A 20,629-nucleotide genomic window follows, 5' to 3' on the forward strand; every position below is an offset into this window, starting at 1 on the left:
GCTTTCCAACATCAAATGGTGCCTCATGATCTTTAGAGGATTGGAGGGCTACGACTCCAAGCGTCGCTAGAAGATCGCGCATTGTGTGGTCTACGTGATCGAACATGCCACACCTACCTTCTTCCAGTGGTCAGAGTCTGCTATAACCTTCGATTGGACTGACCATCTAGAGAGCATCTCATAGCTAGGGAGATACCCGCTCATGGTCGACCCAATTGTCATCACAAAGCAGCTCACCAAAGTACTAATGGATGGAGGTAGCGGCCTCAACATCATGTATGCCAAGACGCTCGACGCAATGGGCGTTGACCGAGCATGCATTCAGCCGATTAGAGCGCCCTTTTATGGCATCGTGCCTAGAAAGCAGGACATGCCGCTTGGGCAGATCGATCTGCCCATCACCTTCGAGGGTCCGTCAGACTATAGGATGAAGACTCTCACTTTTGAAGTGGTGGGGTTCCACGGAACTTACCACACCATCCTAGGGCGACCATGCTACGCGAAGTTCATGGCCATCCCCAATTACACCTACCTCAAGCTGAAGATGTTGAGCCCATGCTCTTCCTTTCAGCACACCTACAAGTGCGAAGTCGAGTGTTGCGATTACGCCGCAACGATCGTAGCCTCCAGAGAGCTCGCGGACATCAGAAAAGAGGTCATCGAAGAAATGCCCGACCCCAAAAGGTCAATTGGGTCCTTTGAGCCAGTAGAAGACTCTAAGGAAGTCCTCATAGACCCTGGGAACACCAAGGGAAAAATGGTGCGCATTGGTACCATGCTTTCCTCCAAATAGGAAAGAGTGCTTGTCAGCTTCCTCCGCGCCAACAGAGACATCTTCACGTGAAAACCCTCAGACATGCTAGACATTTCGAGGAAAGTCGCCGAGCATGCCTTGAACATCCACCTAGGCTCCAAGCTAGTGAAACAATGTCTACGTTGCTTCAACAAGGGGAAACATAGGACCATCGGTGAGGAAATAACAAAGCTTTTGGTGGCCAGATTCATCAACAAAGTGTACCACCCAGAGTGGTTAGCCAATCCTATTCTTGTATGAAAGAAGAGTGGGAAATGGAGGATGTGTGTTGACTACATGGGTCTCAACAAAGCATGCCCAATGGATCTGTTTCCCTTACCACACATAGACCAAATAGTTGACTCTACCTCAGGGTATGAAACCCTCTGCTTCCTTAATGCGTACTCTGGCTACCATCAAATCATGATGAAAGAGTCCGACCAGCTCATGACATCTTTCATCACCCCCTTCGGATCATTTTGCTATGTCATGATGTCATTCAGTCTAAAGAACGCTGGGGCAACACACCAGCATTGTATGCTCATGGGTTTCGCATACCTCATCAGGCGGACTGTTGAGGCCTACGTTGACGACATCGTAGTCAAGTCCAAACAGGCTGACCACCATGTAGCCGATCTTGAGCAGACCTTTGTAAAACTTCAAGCAAATGACATCAAACTCAATCCCTAGAAGTGTGTTTTTGGGGTCTCGAGGGGCATGCTGCTCGGTTTCATCATCTCCGGGCGTGGCATCGAGGCCAACCCAGAGAATATCTCAGCCATCACTAGGATGTCGCACCCAATTTTGCAAAGCAAAACCAAGTACTCATATATGTGCGCCCAGGATGTCCAAACACACACATATATCACAAATTGCAATAGTATCAAAGTAAAGTACTTATTACATCACATAACTTATCATAAAGTTAATACAAAGTTTGCTCGAAGGCAATATTATTACAATCACAGCGGAATAACTAGCCCAACTACCACAGGGACTCCAACTAGTGAACATCTCCCTAGTAGTCCTGGACATCCTCTAGAAACTCTTCATATCCATTATCTGTTACCCATCCAGGATTTTCATTGGATGTAAAGAAAGTGTAAGCTCACCATGCTTAGCAAGTATATCAAAGGGATCTATGAGGCTCAAAAAGGCTTGACACTGTTTGACTACGGTTCGCAATTTTAGTAGATCAAATTTTAACATCCTAAACTACTACTTTAATGAACAGTCCCAATTCCCAAGTGGTATTAAAATATCATCAAGTTTTATCTCATATCCCAACCATCCATCATCCATAGTAACCACTAATCTCGAAGGATCCAGACCGCTCGTATCCGTGAGCACGACTGTTATAATAGGTTAATTATTTCTGCAGAAATTGTACATCTTTACCCACCGAGCCATGATTTCTAATGCTGGGGTTCGCGAGACCCACTACACCTCTTCCCAGGAAGTGTGGCAGAGTTTCACTATGAAACCCTTAACTAGTTGCACTAATAGATCATAGCTACAAAGGAATGGCACGCGTGGGCATCGCAGCATGGTGCACATCCTAACAGAAAAAGGAAAGATACCCTCTTACCCCTTACTGGAGCTACAGATGAGCTAGTACAATCTAGTTAATAGATTAAAGTCAGAGCCATGTGACACTTGGGGTTGTACGGTCTCTCCTGGGTTGCCGCTTCGGGATTAAGTCCTTATGGAGAGGCACTAGAGTACTCAACCCCGTACTCCAGCCCCCTATCTATTGCTAAAAAGTTCCATTTTATCACATTGCATATAGCCTTTAATCATGTTTACCAATTACTTTATGTTAAGCGCTGCAGCATCTATCCAAAATGCCTACCCAATAATCCCAGGTATCAAGGATATGTGGTACAAGGAATTATCTAGGTAAAGTCCTTAAAGGCAATTCAAATTAAACACATGCATGAATGTAAGTGATAGTAGTTCATAGGTAACAAGGGGCCTTTGGTACACTTGCCTTCCTCAAAGTCATCCTGAGAGTATTGTTGATCCTACTAGGGGTCCTCAGTCACCTCAAATGACTCACCCTCTAATCGTGATCCAATCATCAATCAAGCATCATTCCAATTATTACATGCATACAATATAGACTTTCATTAGAATAGTATACCAAACAGTGAAAACATAAGTTGAAAAGCTTACAAATCTATTCTACGTATTGCTACGAACACGTGAGAGAAAGAATCACTCAAATCGGACTTAAAACATGAAAGTTATGCGTGAAATAAGATGTAATGGCAATTCTATAAATAAACTAAACTTATTTTTGAATTAAAACAATTAAAAATATAAATTATCACGGTTACAGGACTGTGGGCATTAAATCTAGAAAATATAGGGTCTAAATTGAATAAAAACAGGACTGAATAAAAATTAATTTGAACTGATGAGTACCATGGGTTGAATCTGAGAAAACTGAGGGGCTAAAGCACAAAAGTGTTCGACTTTGACTGTGGCTGTTGACTGGGCGGCCACATGGCGGCTGCTGATAGGCGCGGTGCACCATGCAGGCATGGGCGTACTGACGTGGGCGCTGACGCGGCCACGGTGGACTAAGTCCACAGTTCGCTGTGGACCAAACCGGTACCAGCTAATCTAGACCGTCCACGCGGATCCAGCAGCATCGGGTGAGAGTAGAGCAGTGGCTCGCTGGGGAAGAAAGGGATGCCGGCGGCGCCATGGCCGGTGTGAACTGGTGTTGCCAGTACGGCTTTCCAGGGCGCCAAAACATGAACGGAGGGCACAGGCACGGTCAGGAGCTCACCGGGGGTCCGTTGGGGAAGATCTCGGCATTCGGGGCGGGTCCAGAGGTACGGTTGATGGTGGTGGGGCTCTAGAGAGAGAAATGCATGCAGGTGAGTTCAAATCTGGGGTTTCCGTGACCAAAAGGATGCGACACTGGTACCTTTGGACGCGGGTGGTCACGGCGAAGCTCCAAGCGGCGTCGGCATCGAGTTTTGAGGCGTGAACGAGGGGTATTACAGCGGCGGTGGCTCATGGCTACGAGCTAGGGATGGAGATCAAGGCAGGGCATTGCTTGGGGTTATATAGGCTAGCCAGTGGGGGAAATAGGGAAGGGAAGCGGGCGGATTGGGCGAAAAGGGTCGCTTTCCATCTATGGGCGACGGCGCGGTGGCCTTCCATACAGGAGCGCCATCACCGGAGGCAAGGAAGGGAAGAGCAACGTGAGGAAGAAGGAAAGGCCATGCTAACGGGAGGGTCCCGCAGGGTAGTGAGGGAGAGAGCTGATGGGTGCCTCAGCGATGAAGGTCGGGCAGGCCAGTGCGCTTGGCTAGGCCGCCGAGCTAATGCACACGCGCGGGCGAGCAGCAGGCTAGGCCGCGCGGGGTGTGGGCCAGCGCGCTGGTGTAGGGTGGCCGCCGAGTGGGCTGGAGCAATAGGCCAGAAGGAAAATAGGAAGGAGGGAGGATGGGCGCGGCTGGGCTGCCAGTGGGCCGCGTGGGAAGGGAAGAAAGAAAGAAGAGCTGGGCCTGCTGGGCTGAATAAGGAGAAAAGTAAATTTTCAAAACCAAATTCTTTTCCAAATATATTTTTCAACTCTAAGCCAAATTCAAATGGAATTTGAATTCAACTTCAAATCTTCTAACCCTACACTCATCCAAAAAACCATATGCTTCGGCATGAATGCAACAAACAAGTTTCTAAACCTTATAGTTTATTTTATTTATCCAATATTTAATATTTAGCCTAAGTTAGAAATACCTAGAAAATGTATTAAAAGGGCAAGAATTTAATTGCTAATTTGTAGTAGAATTTTGGGTGTTACATAGGATGGGCCCGATTTAGAACATAGAGGGAGTATAGCAAGTTGCGGGATGCCTCGCCACACTCAACAGCTTCATCTCGTGCCTTGGCGAATGAGGTCTCCCCCTTTATCGACTTCTAAAGAAGGCCGATCACTTTAAATGGACATCCGAGGCCTAGGAAGCACTTGACATGGTTAAGCAGCTCCTGATGAAGGCCTCGATCCTAGTTCCTCCTAACGAGGGAGAACCCCTTCTGCTCTACATCACGGCCTTCCACACAAGTGGTCAGCGCCGCCCTGGTAGTAGAGCAGGAAGAAGAGGCGTACGCCCTCAAAGTACAGCGTCCTATGTACTTCATCAGTGAGGTCCTATCCAACTCAAAGACCCGCTACCCCAAAATCTAGAAGCTTCTGTACGTTGTCCTCATCACTAGGAGGAAGCTACGCCACTACTTTGAGTCACATCCAGTGACAGTCTTGATGTCCTTCCCCCTCGACAAGGTCATCCAAAACTAGGATGCCATGGGAAGAGCCACAAAATGGGCGCTCGAGATGATGGGTTAGGGCATCGCGTATGCCTCCCGGACGGCCATCAAGTCCTAGGTATTGGCTGATTTCATCGTGGAATGGACCGAGGTCCAAATGCCACTGGTGGTCGTCGATCAAAAGTACTAGACAATGTACTTCAATGGATCACTGATGAAGAAGGGCGCTGGCGTAGGGCTGGTCTTCATGTCACCCCTCAGGGTACACATGAGGTACATGGTCCATCTCCATTTCCCCTCCTCTAACAATGTGACCGAATATGAGGCACTCATCAATGGCCTACGCACTGCCATCGAGTAGGGCATCTGATGCCTTGATGTTCAAGGAGATTCCTAGCTGGTCATCGACTAGGTCATGAAGGAGTCAAACTACCATGACGTTAAGATGGTCACTTACTGCCGAGAAGTCCACCGATTGGAGGACAAGTTCAATGGCCTCGAGCTCAACCACATTCTGAGGTGTCTCAACGAGGTGGCTGACGTGCTTGCAAAAGCAGCATCCGGTCAAGAGCTAGTGCCAACTAGTGTCTTTGCCAGTGACCAACACAAGCCCTTAGTTTGCTACAAGGAGTCAGAATAGGGCAGCGATGGTCTGACCAATCTAGGCCTAGAGGCTGACCAACCGTTGGCTCCATCTGGCCCCAAAGTCATGGAGTTCGAAGAGGACCCGGCGATAGAGCCCAACCATCTGGTCGATTGGAGGATGCTCTACTTCAACTACCTCCTCCATGACTCACTACCGATGGACCAGACAGAGGCTCGATAGCTCACACGTCACACCAAGTCCTTTGTTCTTATAGAGGGCGAACTCTACAAATGAAGCCACACTAGGATCCTATAGTGTTGCATCCCCATCAAACAAGGGAAACATTTATTAAACGATATCCACAGTGGGATCTACGGTCGCCATGTCACGCCTAGAACCCTGTTCGGAAACACATTCTGATAGGGGTTCTACTGGCCCACTACTGTAGTGGACGCCAAGCAGATCATACGCACCTACGAAGGGTGCCAGTACTATGCTCAGTAGACTCACCTACCGACCCAAGCACTCTAGATGATCCCCATCACCTGGCCGTTCGTGGTCTAGGGGCTTGATCTGGCTGGACCTCTCAAAAAAGTGCCTAGGGACTACACCCACTTGCTTGTCACCATAGACAAATTTACCAAGTAGATAGAAGCTTGGCCAATCTCTGTGATCAAATCTGAGCAGGCCGTGCTATTCTTCCTCGACATCGTCCATCGCTTTGGAGTCCCAAACTCCATCATCATGGACAATGGCACGCAATTCACCAGAAAAAAAGTTCCTTTGATTCTATGATGAATACCACATCCGGGTCGATTAGGCCACCATCGCGCATCCCCAAATGAACGGGTAGGTCGAGCGCGCAAACAGCATGGTCCTACAGGGCTTTAAGCCTAGAATATTCAACCAGTTGAACAAGTTTGGCGCACGATGGGTCGCCGAGCTTACTTCGGTACTCTAGAGCCTAAGGACAACCCCTAGTCAAGCCACCAGCTATACACCCTTCTTTATGGTCTATGGTTCCGAGGCCATCCTCCCAATTGACCTCAACTATGGAGCACCAAGGATCAGGGCATATGATGAACAAGGGGCCAAGGCATCCCTCGAGGACGCCATGGACCAGCAGGATGAAGCTTGCAACATCACCCTCCTCTACTTAGCCAAGTACCAGCAGGCGTTGCGAAGGTACCATAGCCGATGAGTGCGGGGTCAGGCCTTCAATGTTGGAGACCTAGTCCTCCACCTCATCTAGAGCAACAAGGATCGCCACAAGCTCTCCCCACCGTGGGAGGGACCATATGTCATCGTGGAGGTACTCCGACCAGGCGCCCACAAGCTAAAAACCATTGATGGTGAGGTCTTCACCAATGCCTAGAATATCGAGCAACTACGTCACTTTTACCCCTAATAAATGCATACTTTTTACTTATCAGTTTCGTTATCAAAACTCCCCAATCCTTCATGACATCCGACCCCAGCAAATAGCTGGGTGTCAGGCCTCACTCAGGTGCTGGTATGAGTACATTTATCCTACAAACATTCTCTGTGCCTGCCCTCTTTTCTCATGTTAAGTCCTAGGAGCTAGGTTTTTTAGAACAAGCTCTGAGTAAAACTAGGTGGACTATGAGGCACCTATGCCCCAGCGGCAATGGCACCTTTGCTCACCAGCATGATCAGAGCTAGGTCACCCACACTCTGAGCTTTTATGACCTTAACTATGGGAAGGGTCGGAATGCACTAAACCTCTTTTACAAAAAGAGGGAGAAGAGCTAAAAGGTTGTTTGCTATAACGAAGAGCTCGTCCATTTTGCACAAATTTGATGCTTGGCATATCTGCCTAACTAAATTCTTGCGCGGGATGTTCTCATCCTCTATTTTCGTAAGGAAATCTTGTCTCGATAGATAACGCAAGTCGATCTGATGGCTTGGCCACTAACAAGAAACGGATAAGGAGCAAGCAGGATCATGCTCATATTCGGGGGAGGCTTTCTAAACCCATCACTCTTACCATCGAGGTAAAACTGGTGCCTAGGTCAATCGGACGACTCAAGATCAATGCCAAAAGATAAGCATCCTAACTTATGTACTTTACATATTAATTTCATTACCGAGCCTCTGACCCCAGCAATGGCAGAGGGTCAGGAATTCCTCAGGGGCTGGCGAGGGTGTCTATTCACTAGACATTCTCTCTGCCCGACCCCTCCTTACATTTAAAAAAACTAGAGGCACGATGTGCGGGCACAAACTTTGAGTAAGCCTTGTCGAACTGCTAGGACCCTACACCCCAGTGTCTATGACCTTTTTGTCCACCAGCGCCATCATAGTCTTTGTCTCTGCACTCCAAACCTTAACCTCCACCTTCTCAAGAGGGATTTGGAGGGGCCTACCTATGGAATCTCCATCGAGGGGAGGCTATTAGGTCACCCAAATCAATCGAACAGCTCGGGGCACTGCCTAGAGACAAATACAAAAGAATGGGAGGCTCATGCAGGTTATGCTGGCCCTATCACAAACATCGGACCCGAACCCAGCATGAACATATCTGGTGAAGAGCTCCTAGAACCCGTCACTCGTGCCATCAAGGTAACATTACTGACCCCCATTTTTTCTTAAACTATGATCATTCATACATTCATCCATTCAATCATCTCGTACGTCCAAGCATTGCACATGTAATTGCCACATCACAACGCTTCATGTCATGTCAAGAAGTAGCAATCGTCTCATTCAATATGAATGGCGATCAACCGAGGTTCGAAGGCTGGCACACAAAGGGCTTGAGGCTGCCTCATGTCAGACAAAGCTAGGGCAAAAATGGATAGGGACATCTTGACCTTTCTCGTTTGATTCTAACCTCAAGCCAAGCCCATAGAATCTCCATTGAGGAGAGGCCAATGGGCCACCTGAGCCTATCAAACGGCTCAGGCATCTACCGGGAGGCGGGTTAAGAAGTAGTGGAATGCCATATGTGCGCTCTACCGACCCCGTCAATGGATGACAGACCCGAATTCCACTCGAACATGCCCTGTTAGAGAGCTTGCTAAGCTTGACACTCAAGCCATCAAGGCAAGTGTCGTTAGCTCAGCCCCTCTAGTTGCGGAAACTGAGGATGGGGTGACGCATGAATCACGACCAACCCCTACCGAACCCCATGGGGTTTGGGGGCTTGAGCTACCCGATCCTAGATCAAAAGACCGAGGGTTGAAGGCCGGCTTGCAGAGGGCCTAAGGCCGCCTCATGTCGAACAAAGAGCCAGGGGAAAACACAAATGAGCCTCAGCAGCCTGTGCTCGTCCCACTTAGAAGCGGATAAGGTTATCTCAACCTTCTCGTTCAATCCTAGCCTCTAGCCGAACCCATAGAATCTCCATTGAGGGGAAATATATTAGAAGATGAGTTAAGGAGCAATGGAATGCCACACGAGGGCTTTGCCGACCCCGTCACAAGCGACGGAACCAAATTCCGTTTGAACATGCCCAATAGCAAGCTCACCGAGCATGTTACTCGAGCCACCGAGGCAAGTAACATTAACTCAACCCCTCCAGTTGTGGAAACCATAGATGGGGCCACAGTCACAAAAATGAACCAACCCTTGACCAAATCCCCACCACGCGCGGGGGCTTGAGGAAGGATGGACTTGCAAGGAGACCTAACGTATGGTCATAGAATGATAGCTAAGATCCTAGGGGGAGGGTATGCGCGAATACTAGAGATGCATTCTCCTAAGTTTTGCTATCCTCCCCTCAATTTTTAGTGACATCAGACCCTAGCAATGGCAAGGGGTCAGATCTCACTCGGGGGCTGATAAAGATATAGGTACATCTTTTTTGAAATAGTCATCGCGTTAGACCTCTTCCTCACGCTAAGCCTAGCAGCAAAGTTTGCGGAAATGAATAATTGATCATGTCTGGTTGGACTACAAAAACACCTATGCCTCGGCGGCTATGGTGTCTTTGCTCACTAGCATGATCGAAGTTCTCCCCTTACACCTCGGGCCCTACGGTCTTAACGAACAGAAGGGTCGAAATACGTGAGCCTTCTCTTTTCACATACAAAAAGGGAAGGAAACAAATTCAATCAAACAAAACAAAATGATGAAATTGTTTTTATGATATATAAGGACCGGCACTTGTTCGCAGGTTACAATAAAGTTCATCCAATCTATTTAACCAACTATCCCCTCTGGGGGAGAACTATGTCTTGAACTTTATCGGCCAGGTTCCATGTGAGAGGAGCCACCGTCGTCTCTATCTCATCTAGCTCGGAGTCTTCGTAGCTAGGCGCAAAGCCAAGGCTCATTGTCTCCAAGTCAATACTGTCTGCATAGTGAGAGCAGGAGATGGTGAAGGCTTGGGTGATCCCAGAGTGAAGAGCTTCCCTCTCGAGCTGGCGCACCCATGCTGTGATATCTACGGCACGGGCCACAAGCGAGCTGGTCCCCTCTGACCATGCCACCTCTAGGTCATCATAGACCACTACAAGGGCAGCACGCAGGAGATCGTGCTCGTCGCTCTCTGCCTAAAGGCTCCTCCACTCCTCGATGAGCTCCGCGGCTAGCCTGGTGGAGATAATCTTGGCCTCCAGCCTTTAGGTTGCCGCGGTTCCGAGCTCGGCCTGGAGGGAGCCGATCCTCTATTGTGCCTCATCACACTCTCGGATGGCCTAGTCACGCTCCCCGTGGGCCATGCCATCCTCGGAGTAGAGCCTCTCTATGGTCTTGCATAGCTCATCTCGCTCCTTGTGTAGCCGGGCAACCACCTCATCATCCAGGTTCGCCCTCTGCTATAGGGCTACGAACCTCTCCTCAGCTCCCAGCTTGAGCTCCTGCTCCTTCTCTGCCTCGACCAAGAGGTCAAGGATCCACTAGCGGGTCTCAGTGTCCCTCTAGAGTAACTTGTCCTGCTCCTTCTAGACTCCAGTGGCCTCCTCCTCATCCATCCTCGCCCTCGCCGATAGTTCTTCAAATGCCTTCTCGGCCTCCTCCGCGTCCCGACGGGCCTCAGCCCCCCGTAGCCAGAGACTGGCCACCTCCTCGGCTAGGGGAGTCAGCTCGGCCACCCTCTGTTGGGTGGCAATAAGTAGGGAGGACACATCCCCATGCAGCTAGGCCTCTTTGATGAGGCGGTCCTAGCTCTCCTTCTGCTCGTGAAGGAACCGGGATTTCTCCTGGCTGCGAGCGATAAGGGACTAGAAAAAAATGATGGTCAAAACACAAAAATACATGAAGAAAGAAGAGGGAGAAAGGCAAGATTAATTGATTACCCAGCCAGTGGGAGTGAGGACATCACATAGGGCACCCCTGGCCTGGTTCAGAGCTTCCAGCATGACCGAGATACCCTCATTGAGACTCTCCCACTCTATGCCCTCGTTAGCATCATCGAGCGAGAAGAGTGTTGACGTCGGGTCTTGCGGATCTATCCACTGGAGCAGAGGCTTGCCCCGCATGGGCAAGTGGCTGCCTCTAGATGCTAGGGAAAAGGGTGACCCCCTGTTGGTCCTCTCCACCACCGCCACGACACTCGGGGACCCCTCAGTTGTGTTCTCCTCTGTCCGGCCCATATCGAGAGCCGTCATTTGGGCCGCCAGAGGTGCGGGTCATGCCACTGCCTCGGGCGTCGCCATAGTGGCGTCCGATCATGGCCCACCTATCATGGCCGCCACCACTTCTACCTATCTCAACAAGACCTCGCTCAGCTATGTCGCGCCTGTCGGGGTTAGCACCACGAGCATGGTCGGAAGCTCCAACCGACCCATCATCAGCAGCGGCACTACCTCCGTTGGCGGTTCTTTAGCGACCGCCGAGGGCATCCTTCGAGCCCACGCATCCACTTGTCCCACCGAGGGCACGGGCACCACAACGAGCGATGCCTGACCGGCCGACGAGGCAGTAACACCGGCGCCGCTCCCATCTAAACGATAAACGGTCTTTACATGGTCGCCCTTCGTTTAGCGTTTAGGTTGTTTACACGTTGTTTAAACGAAGTTAAACGGTCTAAATGGTTTTGTACTTTAAAAAAATACATATAATTATATATGTGCATGTAAAAATTCAAGTATTCTAGCATTTATACATATTTATCTGAGTAAAAATCAATTATGTTGGCATGTATATATATTTATGCATGTGAAAAGAACTAAATATAGATATTTATGCATGTAACATATCAAGTGTACACATTTATAAATATAATAAACTTAAGTATATAAATTTATCTATACAAAATTGAACTAGATTTACCTCATGTTTGCCTAAACGACCGTTTAAATAGTGGTTTAGCCCGTTTAATGTTGTTTATCTCCGTTCCGTTTAGGCCGTTTTTGACCGTTTAAATGGTCAACTGTTTAATTTCCATTTATCCCCTAAACAAAAAAGTTTACCATCATTTACCATTTACTGGCCGTTTAAACGACTGTTTAATCTGTTTAGGTGAACACTCCTGACGACCACCGCCTCGCCTGAATGGCGATGCTCTTCTTGGGCGCCGGCGCCAAAAAGTTGCCATGTCTCAGGACGCTGCAAGAAACAAAAGGGGTAAGTCATGCTGAAAAAAGAGAAAAACAGAAGAGTCAATGACTTACATTGGTGCAGTTGGGTGGAGGATATGTTTAGGGGATGAACCCTTAGGTCCTTGCTCCACCTCGATAGGGCGGGGCCATTTCGAACCCATCCCCTGCTCTCGGGCATAGGGGCTCACCTCCCTTGCATCTCGAGGCACGATGGCGGAGCCACCCCCCTCCATCGGCACCGCAAGCACAGTGGTAGATCCGCTCACCCCGGTTGGCTCTTGAGGCACGACAGCGAAGCCACCCTCCTTCAGCGGCACCTCGGGTGTGGCAAAAGATTTGCCTGCCCCTACTGGCTCTTGAGGTACGGTAGCGAGGCCATCCCCCTCTGCTGGCACCTCAGGCGCGGCGGTGGATCCACTCGCCCTGGTTGGTTCTGAGGATGGGCTGATGATCTAGCTCGCCTCCTCCGGCCTCACTGACTCGCCTCCCCCTGCATGAAACAGGATGGGTCCCTACAAGGGCAAGTGGATACCTATCAGCGTATCCTCGCTCTCTAGGTCATCCCACTCAGTGTTGGCAACTACCTTGTTGTCTTCCTCATCATCATTGTCATCATCACTATTTGTGTCCTCCCCTCGCTCCTATGCCCATAGCTTCTATTGTTTCTTCCTCCTCTCGTCCTCCTTCGCCTTCCTTCGCCGCTCGACCTTGACACAGTTGGCTGCCATCACGGATGGGTCCTTCGGCAGCGGAGCCGAGTGATCCGTAAGGATGAGTTTCTTCGGCTAGTCCCTCTATCTCAATATCAGCATCAAGAGGTCAGGAGTTCAATTAAAAAGGAGGCACAAGGAAAGAAAACTTACAAAGACGACATACCCCAGTTCTAGCCACATTAGGGGGTGCCCCAGCACCGGATACACAAACTCGAGGACAACGTCGGCATTGTCCCGCGGAGGCTCCATCACCTCCTTGATGTGTTGCGCTACCTCGGAGGGGGAGAGCACTCCCTTAGCGAGCGCCATCCCATCGAGTGATGCCTCAGGAGCCATCATGCGTAGGGGAAGCGCGTGCCTCATCAGTGGCACCACCCTCCTTGTATGGTAGGTGCCGATGATGCTCGACCCCTTTAGGCCCCTCTCCTTCAAGATTCAGAGGGCAGTGAGGTGGTCTTGGATCCTCTTCTTGTCCTTCTCCGGGACTCCCCACTTCCTCCACGAGTCCAGGGCCTCTTCAATGAGGCGCCTAGTGAACTCTAGCAGGGGGCGGCCACGTTGTTCTTGATGTAGAACCAAAGCAAATGCCACCCTTTGTTGGAGGTCGATAGATGCATTGCTGGGTATTCACCGACCTGGTTTTTGTGGAGTTGGATGCCGGAGCATCCCATCGGCGTGCTCAGCTCCTACTTCTTCTCCTGCTTCTTCAGGAGGGTGACGGCGAAGAAGTACCACCATAGGTCGAAGTGGGGACCGATCCCCAAGAATCCCTCACACATGGCGATGAACATCACGATGTGTTGCAGCTCTACCTTGTAGTAGTGCAGCAATCCTTGAAGAAACTTATGGGTGGGGGTGGCGAATCCCCGCTCATGGAAGTGAGCAAAGGACACGACATAGCCATTAGGTGGTGATGGTGCATCCTCATCGCTAGGCAGCCACCACTCCTCGGTGGTAGGCCACGCGTAAAGAAGACCACGGCGAACGAGGCCCTCAAGGCGCTAGAGGGTGATATTAGAGCGGCACCCCAACTCCATTGGGGGATTAGGGTGAGTGGATGTGAATTCAACGACGGTTGAGATGTGAATGTGGGAGGCTTAGGCAATTGGCGTTGGAGATTGTAGATGCGAAGGCAAGGAGGCAAAGTACAAAACCCTAGGGGCGAACCCTTTGATTTTATAGGGGCGACAGATATGAGGAAGGCAACCGTCCACTTGGATCTCCGCGCCTGCCATGATCCACCACCACGTCACATTGTGGCATATGCGCCCATAATCCCTATCGTTTCCCTCCGAAGACGCGCCAGACATTTCGCCTCTCTGGGTGGACCAGGACTCTTTACCGACAAAAGGGATATAGGTTAAAAAGCATTTCCTTGGCCCGTCTGGTCCTAGGAGTTCGAGGGCTGGCCCATCAATGGTTTCGATAGCCATCCCAAGGCACCTATACGACAAAGTATGGGCCCACAAGCAGCCAAAACTCAGGTGCACGAGCTTCATGGGAGTCTCAGCCCGTGATCGAGTCTCAACAGGGCTGACCTTGGCTAGATCCCTACGAACGTTGTACTAGGATCCCAATTGAGCTATCCGGCTGACAAACCATCAAGTCTCACGACCACACCCACGAAAGGTTCGACCTTGGCGAAGGAGAACTCACCGTCTTTAGGGCACGCCATGGGCAACAATAGAGGGCTAGGGCTCTCAGAATCCTCTCTTTCGAAAAAACCTCCAAAGGAATATTCTACTTCTCCATAGGCTCGGGGGCTACAACCACCGGGTGCGCTCACGTGCACCCGCTAGTAGGTCAAAAAAATTCCCTAGATGATTCTACTCGAATCGCCCGGGGGCTCGGGGGCTACTGTTGGGGACCAATACTAGGGTGCCCAAAGAGGAGTTAATACCTATCAACATTGATTCATCCTAGCATTAGGAGCATGACTGAACCTCTTGCTAGGCATCGCCTCATCCAGCCACCAAGGTTGCGGGCTCTGCCTCGTCTAGCCCCCGAGGGTCGGCTCGACCTTGGCTAGCTCCTAAGGGCTGGCTCTGCCTTATCCGACCCCCAAGGGCTGGCTCTGCCTTGCTCAATGTCTGAGGGTTGTTTCTGCCTCACCCGATGTGATGAGGACATCACTCCTTTCGATATACCAGCTGATCCTCCAACCGTCATGCAAGGTCCAATGACCCAGGCTCGAATGCGTCAACTCAATTTACAGGTGAGCTCGTTCTTAAGCGATCCTTTTCATACTTTTAAGAATAGACTACTACCTAATGATGTTATCTTGCTTAGGAACATTGGAGAGGGTCAAGAGGGACTAAGAGGACGTGGAGGAGGTGATGATGACCAGCAAGGACGTCCAACACAAGCCGGAGGCCCAGTCCAACACGAATTCGAGTCTGCCTCGGCCTCCAGGATCAGTCTGCCTTAAACTGGTCGCCCAGGACGCATCCGGACTCCGTTTTCGATGATCCACATATGGATGGAAAGCTAATTTGATAAGGAAGCCAATCCCAGTGGTTTCTTGTCAAAATCTATTCGTAATCAACAGGAATCATCGAAACAAGTCAGCGTCCAGAATCTGCCAGGGTGCTGCGACACCGTCATTTGGTCCGTTGGACCATGTATTGAGTTTGGGCCCATTAGGGGCGCGTCTAGGGGTCTTGCATGACCCTAGAGTCTTCATAAATAGCTGCCGCCCCTCCATTAGGGTTTGGGTTTTGCTAAGATTATTCTGTCAAGAAACAGTTTCGCCGTTCTTCGGTTTGTGAGACCCCAACTCGTGAGATTAATCAATCATCTGCAATTTGGTTGCTTTCTTTCTCGTTCTTGCTTATGTTCTTCGTTGCATAGGTAGGGATTAGCCTTCTTGGCGAGGTCAACCTGGTCCATGACTTGGTTGATAACCAGAGGAGCTGGTGGTGCTAAGATTGCAGGGTTCGATCTTTCGATCTGAAGCCGGATTGGTGTGTCACTCTCCGCCACAACGATAGTTACCATCACCTAATGGAAGATTGGGATCTCCGTCTCCATAAAGTGGTATCAGAGCTAAGGTATACCATCAGGTTCACTTTTATTCCATAGTTTGAGAGTTTCGCATTCGTCCTATAGTCCAGTGCCATACTTTTATTTCCTATCCTATGACCTTCCGCGCCATAGCCTTTGCATATTTCAGTTTCAGATTCCGTTGTTGAGTTTGTGTCCTAGGTCAAAGTCTTGTTGCTGGTTTAGATTGTGTTCTTTTCTAGTTTGTGTTGATCCCTCCACCCGCCGCTATTCCGTATCACCATCGGTTTGCATCTTGTGTCCACTAAAACCCTTATTCGAGCAGCTTTCTTAAAACAGTCATAACTTTTGTATCCGAACTCGAAACGAGGAAAATTTTATATCTACGGAGAACGCCAGAAAATTTTAGATCTATTTCATCCAGCATAGCTGGGTTCGCAAAAATTAGATTTGTGAAATTCGATTAGGAAAATTGAGTTTCTAGGCCCACAAGTTTTGGTATGCTTTTTAGAGCACAGTCATAATTTTCTATAGGCCACATCTTTTATTCAATTGAGCTCAAATTTTTTGTGGTTTATTCTTGTGTGCTCCTTGCTGAGCAAAAATATCAAAAGAGCAAAAGCAAGAAAAAAAAGATTGGATAAAAAAAATAAAATAAAAAAATAGTAAAAGAGAATAGGAGATATCAAAAAGGAGCACATAAGGAACACTCAATAGCTCTATTGTTTGTGGTATCTTTTGCCTTGTTCATATCCATTGCTACCTTTAATACTTGTTTCCTTTCATCCTTGTTTCCTCTCTTGTTTATCACAACTGGTGATAGAAACATGTATAGGCCAGCAACTAGGACAAGTGCTCTGGACATTTATTCAATATTACTGTCTGTCTCTGACTTGTGTGCCACATATACATATTTGTTCTTTTGCGTGCCTCCCAAGCTCCACATATACTTCAGATCAGTACAGAAAAAAGACCCTTGCAATCTCGGTACCACTATCTCACAGGTATCATGAACCAGCCACCAGTTGTACCGCCACTGCTTATGTTGGTAAGAACTTTGTAAGAGCTTGGTAAGACGCTTCCACTTGCTGTGAAAAGTGACACCACTGCAACCACATAGTCATTTGGTAGGGATAACTTTCACCGTTTGTTCTTTGTTTTTGTGTTTACAATGACAGGTTGTTCGTATCCACCGACTTATGATGGTATAGGTGCTGATGAGTACATGGAGTGGGAAATTGCCATCGATAACATATTTGCTACTCGCTTTATGTGTCCAAGGAGGAAGGTAAAAAAATGCAGCTAGTGTTTTGCGACATTCTGCTTTATCTTGGTGGGAGTCTTTATATCCTTCTGATAAACCTCAAACTTGGAATGATATGAAACTTCTTATGCGAGAAACCTTTGTTAATCCACCTCTTGTTTTGACTTTGTATGCTGAGGTGCACCATTTAGAGGAAGAGTCTGTTGTTATTCCTCTTGCTATGACTAACCTTTTGCAGAATAATGTACATAAGCGAGAGGATGACATGGAAGAAAATGAGGAGCTCACAACCTCATATGCAAATTCAGAACCATCACTTCACCATGCACCTATTACTCCTGCTAAGAACACAGGTAATGCCCATGGTCCTACACTCACGGAAGGTGAAAATTGTCTTAATGTACTAAATTTTTCCACAAACCATGCTGTCATAGAGCAATTGTTAGTGGAACCCTTTCTTGATTTATCTTTGTTCCATGATAATTTGCTTGATGTTCCTTGTGACAAAGATGAATTGGTTGAAGATGCTTTAGTTTTACATGTTTTGGAACCAATTACTTATGCTGAACATAAAAATTGCTTCCCATTGCTATCGAAAAAGATGAAAAGAAATTATTGTATTCTTCAAATACTTTGGGTTATATTGAGTTTGATACTTTATATGCCCTTAGTAGTTTAGAAGAGAAACTTAAATGTGTTGAATTGTCATGGTTGTCTACTTGTACATACCACTTTATTGGCAAATATAATTGTAAAGGAGAGTATATGGTGCATCAGTGTCTATATTTGTTCAACTCTGAAATCTCCTTTCATTGTGCAAAAATATGATCAACTAGAGGGCACCAATAGCGATAATGTTGTCATGTCGAAATCTCCAAGTTTTGTAATGAGGCAACAAGGTTAAATTTCAAGAAGGGGAGCAATGTTGGCTACTACCGACAACTTGTCCACCAGCTAAGCTCAAACCGAGGATGGTTTGTTGTCAAGAAGGGGAGGATGATGAGGACATGGCACCTTTGGATATGAACAATGATTATAAGGTGCACTCGTTCCTATATTTGCATAGTGGCTTTGGTTATAATTCACTTGGTTCCACATGTACATGTCACTATTTAATTGTAGGTTCAAATGTGTTTCATAATGGAAGTTCATCAAAGTTGAACTTTTGGTTTGTCGGCAGCCGGACAGTGCCTCATTGGGAAGGCCATAACTCATCCATCCGGAGTGCGATTGAGGTCAATGAGCACTGTCCGGCTGCCGACGAACCAAAAGTTCAACTTTGATGAACTTCCATTATGAAACACATTTGAACCTACAATCAAATAGTGACGTGTACATGTGGAACCAAGTGAATTATAACCAAAGCCACTATGCAAATGTAGGAACGAGTGCACCTTATAATCATTGTTCGTATCCGAAGGTGCCATGTCCTCATCACGATGTTTGGGGGCTGGCTCCACCTTGCCTGGCGTCTAAGGGCCGGCTCCGCCTCGCCCGACGTTCGGGGGCTGGCTCTGCCTCGCTCGACGTCTGAGGGCTGTTTTTGCCTCGCTCGACGTCCAGGGGCTGGCTCCACCTCGCTCGACATCCGAGGGCTGGCTCCGCCTTGTCCAACGTCTAAGGGCTGGCTCCGCCTCGCTCGACGTCTGCATGCTCCTCCTTCATAACTACGCGCGTAGATAAGATAGGACACTCAAGTCAACCGCAATACTAAGGACCATATCTTGCACGCCTGTAGGAAAGTACCATCAGGATATGACAAGATAGCGCTTTAAGCCCTTCTAGGCATGTCAGAGCCCAAACAGTGTTGTAGGCGCCGACATTTGTCTTATAGTGTTGTGGGCGCCGCCATTTGCCCTCGTGCGTGGATCCTGACAGAAGCATATGACAACCACTATGGTCCTAGAGGAAACTCGTATCATCTACAGTAACAGACGAACGGTCACTGTGTCGTCTGCTCCCCATTAGGTTGCGGATTAGCACCCTGGTCTATCGCGCCACCCGTCGGGACGGGATGGGACGTGACCACTTGCTGACAAAGCAAGAACATGGCATCATCAACAGACAGATGCCTGGTGCGGCCCTATTAGGATCAGTGGACATGCACCCAGCATGGAGCTATCCCTGACACCGTCCGCAGTGTTAGCGGGACTCGCTTAGAGGAAAAAGAAGACCTGACATCTTTAAAGGACCTCCTTGGCCTCTGTTTTTTCTTCTCTCTCCCATCTGTAATCCCTGCTTTCCCTTGGTCTATAAAAGGGAAGGTAGGGCACCCCACTAAGGGGGAGATCAATTGAACACACCACGTATCACATCACACATAGCTAAGTAGCGACCAAGCTCTCAGCACCCATTCGACCTTTCCATTAGAGACTTAGGATCTTTCCCTCTTTCGCCCATTTGTAACCCCTACTATAAACTTTTCAGTGCAAATAACACAAGCAACAGCCATGAACTGGACATAGGGACATTCTGCCTGAACCAGTATAAAACTTGTGTCTTTTTAGCACATCATCCGGGCCAGATACGCAATAACACAAATTTACTTGTTGGTGTTTACTTGAAACACCAACAACTACCTTCGCTGACTCCTGGCGCAGACAAGGGAGACCGACCCCGTCCCCACCCTCAACGACTACAGCACCCGTCAATCCGTGAAGCTGAAGCGCCTGCAGGAGGAGATCGAGTGGTTACAGGCCGAGCAGGATGAGTTCTTCCAATTCCAAGCTGTGGGCCCGTGACGAGTTGGGACAAGCATGGACGCGTCATGGTTCCTGTGGATGAGGTTAGCCGTAGCCAGTTTTAGGAAGCCATTAACGAATATTGGTATGGTCTGCTTAGGGAGTATGCAACGTTGATGATTCGAAAAACTGAGGTTGAGGCTGTCGTGCCATCCGATTGAGGTCCATAAGGATTCCATACGCTCCACACGGTTATAAGTGCTGTCCATATAGCTCATGCTCCATCCGTCCTTAAATTAAATCATGGACGGGGGCGGGTAGTGGCACTATTTCTGTTAGTTTTGAGAGAAGATTTTCTCATGTATCTTGTTTAGGGTCTGTTTGGATCATATGGATTGAAATCAATATCTAGAAAATGCTCTATGTTTCGTTATTAGACTACTTTCAATTACTCTCAATTCCTAGAAATCAAGCATTAGAGATAAGATTTTGCCACTTTATGACATAGAGTTTAAAGTTCTGGCATTTATTTAGATCAAAGGCTTTTAGCCCTACTTGTATTGAAAGCGTAGGTAGTATTATTGGGTTACTGGCGTACATAACAACAACAACAAAAACCAACACTTCTACCATAACACACCGACCACCAACAAACGTGAAACACCAGAACGCAACCCAACATCAAGAAAGTTCAAAAGGAACCACCAACAAACGTGAAACACCGGAAAGCAACCCAACATCAAGAAAGTTCAAAAAACACCACCTCCTAACCACTTTGCTATAGTGACTTGTACTTTAT

The 20,629-nt window shown here is 48.3% G+C and overlaps 1 protein-coding gene across 1 annotated transcript; it reads left to right on the top strand.

Annotated features, from left to right (window-relative positions):
* The first annotated feature begins 202 nt into the window (after nucleotides 1-202).
* Nucleotides 203-19,890, top strand: LOC136537464 (uncharacterized). The gene is made up of 2 exons (XM_066529430.1): nucleotides 203-760; nucleotides 19,750-19,890. The coding sequence occupies exons 1-2, from the start codon at nucleotides 203-205 to the stop codon at nucleotides 19,888-19,890; spliced, it is 699 nt and encodes a 232-aa protein (XP_066385527.1).
* The last annotated feature ends 739 nt before the right edge of the window (nucleotides 19,891-20,629 follow it).

Source organism: Miscanthus floridulus, chromosome 2, assembly GCF_019320115.1.
Source record: "Miscanthus floridulus cultivar M001 chromosome 2, ASM1932011v1, whole genome shotgun sequence".
Lineage (NCBI taxonomy): Eukaryota > Viridiplantae > Streptophyta > Magnoliopsida > Poales > Poaceae > Miscanthus > Miscanthus floridulus.

Coding starts and splice junctions, on each gene's coding strand:
- LOC136537464 (XM_066529430.1), top strand. CDS start 203: ATGGTCGACCCAATTGTCATCACAAAGCAGCTCACCAAAGTACTAATG. Junction 761..19,749: donor GGAACACCAAGGGAAAAATG/GTGCGCATTGGT, acceptor CTCCTGGCGCAG/ACAAGGGAGACCGACCCCGT.